The sequence below is a fragment of the Phaethon lepturus genome, unplaced genomic scaffold (genome assembly GCF_000687285.1).
Source record: "Phaethon lepturus isolate BGI_N335 unplaced genomic scaffold, ASM68728v1 scaffold41358, whole genome shotgun sequence".
Taxonomy (NCBI): Eukaryota; Metazoa; Chordata; class Aves; order Phaethontiformes; family Phaethontidae; genus Phaethon; species Phaethon lepturus.
In genome coordinates, this window is record NW_010557595.1 from 1 (window position 1) to 6,767 (window position 6,767).

The 6,767-nt window shown below is 51.2% G+C and overlaps 1 protein-coding gene across 1 annotated transcript; it reads left to right on the top strand.

The window, feature by feature from the left end:
• The first annotated feature begins 4,046 nt into the window (after window positions 1-4,046).
• GSC2 (goosecoid homeobox 2) lies at window positions 4,047-6,051 on the top strand. The gene is made up of 3 exons (XM_010292802.1): window positions 4,047-4,356; window positions 5,163-5,410; window positions 5,947-6,051. The coding sequence occupies exons 1-3, from the start codon at window positions 4,047-4,049 to the stop codon at window positions 6,049-6,051; spliced, it is 663 nt and encodes a 220-aa protein (XP_010291104.1).
• Window positions 6,052-6,767: the final 716 nt, after the last annotated feature.

The following is a 6,767-nucleotide window of genomic DNA, read 5'->3' on the forward strand; positions in this document are numbered from 1 at the left end:
AGCGGGCGAAGGCGGGCGGGACGCCGGAGCCACCGCGGGCTGAAAGTCAGGGGCGGCGAAGCAACAGCATCTGAGGCTGTTTCCATAGTCGGTGGAGAGCGAGAGCCCCCCGGAAGGACCGAAAACCGGGGAGCGGGTGCTTGCTGCCGAGCACAAGGCCGGGGAGCACGAGGTGGTGGCTGCGAGATCTCAGAAACGCCGAATTAAACGCTCCAGCGTGAAACAGATGCCTCGCTCCGTCGTGCCTCATTGCATCAGAGGAGGTTTGGTCCCTCACAGTCCTCCTGCTACACCACGGGCACCATCGCTGTGAGCCAGCACCCCTGTTTTAGCCTATTATCACTGAGGGCCAGCGGAAGGACTCCACCTTGTCCTGAGGGATCGAACGGCCCTTGGAGAGAGAAACGGATTTATTAACACTTGATGTTAATTATCATCGAATCCAGATTATTTTGTTTGGGTTCTTTTTGTCACTTGGCACAGGGTTCACCTATTTTAACAGGCACCATTGGGGGGTTGGACTAGAGGGCCGTTAAAGGTCCCTTCCAACCCAAACCATTCCATGATTCTATGATTTCTGTGCCTTTATTAAATGTAAGTATAACACCTGACTAACACATGCCACTGAGCTTCACGCAGCAGCTACCAAGAAAGTGTTCCTGGCTCATTTTGACCTTGCAGGATTGTTTTTCCTCTGGGTTGTTTCTCACAGGGGCACTGGGGCAGGCGATGGGCATCGGCCGCTTGGGAAAATCAGTGGCACGAGTAACCAAGGAAAGCGTGCTGGGACAGGCCAGTGTCTGGGCCGGGTGACCGGGGGGACGCTGAGATGTGGCTCCCTCGGTGAGCACTGTGCTTGGGGACAGATAAGCCCCAGCCTGGAGTTTTTGACAACATTTGCCAGCAGCATCCATCTCTGTTCGGCTTTAGAAATAAACCTGGATGCCCAAATCCAGGCACAGGTCCAGGTTTGCCCTGACTGCTGCTGATATCAACCAGTGAACAGCCCGGGATTTACCCCAGGTAAGGGGGTAAATCATGGGAGGATGGTCACGTCCCTTGGACCTGCCCCTCTGCTCCCGAGGCCCGCGGCCACCCCACATGGGTGGGGGAGAGGGGGAAGCACTGCCAAACCAGAGCTCCCATGGGTGCAAGTGCCCAGGCAGGGGCCAGGTGAGGGAGGGTACTCCCATGTTTTAGGGTCTCTGAGGCTCCTGTTCCCATCCCCTCGTGCTGCTTGCAGAAGGGAGGGGCAGGGGAGGGAGAGGGGGATTTTTTCTGGTTTCACCATAGGAAGGGTTTTCAAACCCTATAAATTCACTTTTGACAAGCGAACGGCTAAAGCAGATTAACCTTTTTGCTAATCCTCTATAATGGCTTTGGAATCTCCTTAACCAATAAGAAAATGATAAGAGCTTGTTTCTTTTATTTTTATCTATATCTATATTGTCCTCTCTTGTCTGCATTTTTTTTCTTTCTTGTTTTATTTTCCTTTCCTTTTCTAATATGAAATAGCCCAGCGATCCTATCTCCCGGAGGCTCAGTAAACAGAACATCAATAATCCCTTTCCTTTATTCCTCTCCGGTAACAGGGTGCAGAGAAGTGCCTGCCGATTGGGATTTGATTACCAGCAGCTATCAAAAAGTCTCTTTGTAAGATCTGGATCCTAAATCCTATAATTCTTTGATAAAAGAAGTATTACCAGTCCATTTTCTGAAGTGAAAGGTACAGGAGGAATGAAAGAAAGCAATCAGTGGAGATCCTAATAGGCTAAGTGCATGTGTGGTGGGAAGGCAGGGATGGGCAGGGCAGGCCGGGGAAAGGCATCCTTTGTTCAGGATGGGGAAGGAGAATTAATCCGCTTCGGGCATATGATTATTACAGCCAAGAGCAGAAAGGGTTGGATCCTGCACCTGCCCGCGGCACATCCCGGCTCACCTGCCCCGCCATCGCTCTGGACCGGCATGGTGTGGGGAGCAGAACCCGGCCACACATCCATCTCCTGTGTCAGCATTTGGCTATATATGTATAAAAGCTGGGAGCAGTCTGTGATGATCCCTGGTTAGTGCATCCCCAGTGCCTCTCCGAAGCGCTGACACCTTGGCAGGACAGCAGGGAACATAGTCAAACCAGGCAGCTACAAAGGTGTCTTCCTCTCAACTCTACAGCAAATATGTAGAGATTTGTAGTGCAGGGTTATAATTTACATTACGCCACTGGAATAGCTGAAGGAGAGGAAAATAAAGGCATGGAACAATAAAACGGTGGTTTGGTTTTAAGTGAGATTTTATAGAGATTTGAGGGTCACACGTAGAGCAGCTATGGGGCATCTCTTCCCAGCACTGCGAGACCAGCAGGGTGAGGAAGGGCAGGCAGAAAGCCATGCCAAGGAGAAAAGAACAGGGACTGAGGCGGGGCTCTCCTGGAGACCGGCTCTCATTTTTGTCCAATGCTGGAAGGGTTCTGGGCTGTCCAGTGTGAAGTCACGGTGTGCCACGAGGACATCTGATGTGCAGTGGTTTCACAGCACTCACCTGTGTGTCTCCTTAGTGCACCATAAGTGGCACTGGTATCTTCTCTGCCCTGCAAAGAAACACCAAGCAGGAGAGTGTTCCCCATGTGAGCTCCTGAAGCCTCGCTACCCACCTTGGCTTAAACCGTACTGAGGGCAAGAGAACTTGGGCCTAAACTTTCCTAAGCAACCTCAGCTCAACCCCAGGCTCTATTTTAACTCCATCTACTCATTTCAGTTATAAACCCAAGATGGAAGATGTCCTCTCTCCTCCTGTGGATCGCGTCTGTGAGACCTTGCTGTTTGCCCTTGGGAAGGTCGGTGCCAGGCATCCGCTCCCGTCCCGAGTCACTGCGCTCGGCCGAAGCCGTGTCACCCCAGTTTCCCTTGCTAGACAGAAGTTGGGAATTGAACTGACAAAGCTCTGGGGAAGCCTGGCTGCGCCCGGCAGCAGTCCGGGCTGCTCTGGGCTGACTGGTGCCCGTTATCTGTGGCACCGAGACCATGCTCCTGCCCAAGCTGCTGCGGGACCTCGCTGCCTGCCTGCCTGTACATGGAGGCAGCAGGCAGCAGTCCTCCCCTTCCCTTCCTGACGCTGAGCAGAGGTACAGCTCAGCTATACAGGAGGTGGCTACATGCCACTAAGCTATGCCACAGAGCTGCCGTGAGCTGCCAGTAATCTAATTTATTAAGAGCTTTGAATCCTTACAAAGAGTATGTTGGCTACATGCAAAGCATCTGCATTATCGCTGTGATTAGGGCAGTGAAGGTGGGGGAAAGGGGAAGGAGGGAAAATACAATTTCTCTGCTTTCAGCAGAAAATAAATCAACTTTTGCAGAGAGTTCCAGCACAGCCAAAGGCTGTGCTATCATTAAAAATGATTTTTTCTTAAGCTGAACTCTCTCTTCTCTCATATTGTATGATATGACAGCTCTCTTTTGATGGGAAAGCTTTCATTTGGCCAGAGAAAGGGATAATTTGCTTCTTTTAAGGAGTTAATCCTCTGGTCCATTTCCGGGCTGGGAACAGCTATCCTCCCCCTTCCTTGGATCGGAGGCTGCAGCACAATGGAGATCATAACCACCTCAAATCTACACCCGAGATGGAGAAATCAGATTTCCTTCTGCAGTCATTTTTGTGGGATTAGCTAAATCTTAGATCCACACTAACCCTTCACAAAGCTGCCAAGATTAGTTAGAATTTATTTTATTCACAGGAGGGTTTACGGTTTTCTTTCCAAAGGGATTATATCTCTCTCTATATATATGTTTAGGGTGGCTTCAGTCATAAAGCAGCTAGGTTAGAAGGAGAAAAAGTACATGTGTGCATAAAATAAAAACTCGGCTGCGAGAATGACAGTCACTTGAAATGCCAAGACAAAGCAGCAATTCTGGAGGGCTTTACCAGTCCATTTTAAAAGCTATGTAAACTGTCTTCTTCCTTGCAAGACCCCACTCTGGAGTCAGCACGCAGAGAGCAAACTCTGCTCAGCCTGAGCTGCCCGGTCCTGCGGCCGCTGCTGCCAGCAGAGGATGTCTTCGGAGCCAGCATCAGACGCCGATGCCGGCAGGAGAAGCCTCAAGAAGCCATGTTCATTCAGCATTGAGGACATCCTCTCCAGCCCAGCAGAGAAGAGCCCCCAGGTCCTGGTCCCGCTGTGCCTCCGGAGCATCTTGGACTGTGCACCCAAGGGGCTGTGTGAGCTGGAGACCATCCCGGCCAGCTCCTTGCAGGAGGAGGAGGAGGACGAGGAGGAGGAAGAGCTGGAAGGGGCATCCTGCAACTGCTGCTGCTGTTCTCACACCAGCACCCGTTCCCTGCAGGACTCACCGAGTTGGCTGGGTGAGTGTTTGTGTTTGATTCACAGTGTAGGGCTCGTGGAGGGGCTGGTGCCAGTGCTGTGTGGATGGGAAAACCTGGGCGTTGAGTGGCAATATAGCGTCTGGTCTGCCACCATGGTGGTCTCAAACCCCAGCTCCAGCAAGCTGAGCTCTGTTCTCAGCATGGCTCCCAAGAGCAGGCACTTTTACTTGCAACGCTACCAGGGTTTTAAAAGCAGCAGGTGCTATTTATTACTGGTTTAGTGTGAAACACTTGAGACGATGATGCTTGTAGGTGTGGAAGTTCTTTGTGGAGCGTGGGGCCCCATGGGCATGCTGCCCATACACAGAGCTGTGCCTGTGCTTCCTGACAACACTGGCCCTGGGGAACCTCATTTGTCCTTTAAGGAAAAGAGATTTTTGCTACATGTAGCAAAATTACCACATCTATTAAAAAAAAAAAAAAAGTAGCAGACCCTTAAAAATGCAGCTCAAGAGCATCCTGAAATTCAGAAATCCCCCATGTCGGGAATGAAACAGAGCTCCTCGCCAGGCTGCGAGTTTCCAGCTGCTTTCTGGAGCTGGCCACAGTGCTTACAATTACTTACCAATTGGTAAGTAAACAAGGAAAACCCAGCCAGCGCTCCCCACCGGCACGCTTCTCCCAAACCGCTGCCCTAAGTCCTTCTCTCTCTTGCACGGTGATCATGTAGCTTGTCACCCACACCAGCTGGCCAGCTGCCTCCTTCCAAACAACATGTGTGGATGCAACTTGTGCCTGAACTGCCTTGAGCCCCTAACACTGGCACTGTACCTCTCCCCTTGCAGATGCCCGGTTCCCCTGGCCCATGCGGCTCTTCCACTCGGCAGTCAGGGTCTGTAAGAGTCCCCAAGGGAACCCGAGCGAGCTGCAGACTTTCCACCAGATCCAGCGCCGGACACGCCGACATCGCACTATATTCACCGAGGATCAGCTGCAGGCCCTGGAGACACTTTTCCATCAGAACCAGTACCCGGACGTAATCACCCGTGAGCACCTGGCAAACCGCATTCAGCTGAAGGAGGAGAGGGTAGAGGTGAGATCCTGCCACTTGGTGAGGTGCTCTTTGCTGCAACCCTCCGAGAACACAGACAGGGGCCTTGCACTGTCTTTTTTGGGAACTGCAGACCCAGACCCATACCATTCTTGGGTATTTGACAAAACACAGTTTAGGTGTGGCAAGCAATGGAAGAATATAGAACAGTTCTGCTGGGCTGATTTGTTCTGGCATCTGGTCCCATAATCTCACTCACTCCGTCTCTCCTAGATTCACCTACACAAGCACACAGACATGCCCAGTTCTGGTCATCCATGGCACCCGAGTGTATATTCCTTATTTTTGTGATCTGCGTGACTTCTGAATTTGTCATTGGGGGATCCCAGCTCCCTTGTGCCCCTTACATTTATCTGAGCAGGACTGCAGGGGAGGCACTGATTAAATTTTGTATCAACCTTTTATATCTGGAAATATATTGCAGTATCCTAAATCTTACACTGTACAGCCCAGCCTGCCCCCCTCCAAGTAACATATGAAATGCAAAAGTTCTTCTTTTCTTGTTTTGCACTTTCTAGGTTTGGTTTAAAAATCGGCGGGCCAAGTGGCGGCATCAGAAGAGGGCATCTGCTTCAGCCCTGATCCTTCAAGGCACCAAGAAGCCCTCTGAGGAGAGCCATTAGTGGTCGCAGGCTGTGTCTCAGCAGATGAATGCCAAGACCATTCATTTCCCATAGCTGACAGATTCTCTCTAGGGGGGGAACCTGAGGGGGACTAACGAAGGAAAAGGGAACCTCTGTGATTCCCAGAGGAGGAGGGCAGGTAAAAGCAGACATGGCACTTTCACGTTCCAGTTTCTCTTCCAAACCTAGTTCACACCGCAGATAACTCACCGGGCATGACCCTCAGATGCTTAAGCAGAAACCACTGCCAAAACCCTGTGCGGGGGACAGAGCTGTACCAGTGTTAAATGTGTGTGCTTCAGGAGAAGGGGAGACTCCCCTTCTAGTCTTTGCTCTGTGCAGGTAGTATTTGTGCTTGTTTTACTACTGTAGATTTGCAAAACATCCTGCAAATGAATGTTTCCTATTTTCAGCACCTCGATGGCATCTAGAGTTGCTTTTGGGGTTCAGCTTGCTGAACAGGTATTTTTTCCTTAAAGAAACACGGATTTCTCCCTACGGCCAGTGGGAGAGGTAATCCATCTGTTGTGGTGAGAAGGCTTGGCACCGTGAGCGTTCAGCTCACCTCTCCGGCCAGCCCGTGCCAGTCCCCCATCAGTGCAAGCAGTGCCTGTGTGCCTGGCACGGCCAGAGAGAAACCACGTCCTGTAAAGCAGTGAGAGAAATAAAACTGTCCCGTCACCTCCGCACGTGCTGTGGAGAGCTGGCAGTGGGGG

Coding starts and splice junctions, on each gene's coding strand:
- GSC2 (XM_010292802.1), top strand. CDS start 4,047: ATGTCTTCGGAGCCAGCATCAGACGCCGATGCCGGCAGGAGAAGCCTC. Junction 4,357..5,162: donor GGACTCACCGAGTTGGCTGG/GTGAGTGTTTGT, acceptor CTCCCCTTGCAG/ATGCCCGGTTCCCCTGGCCC. Junction 5,411..5,946: donor TGAAGGAGGAGAGGGTAGAG/GTGAGATCCTGC, acceptor TGCACTTTCTAG/GTTTGGTTTAAAAATCGGCG.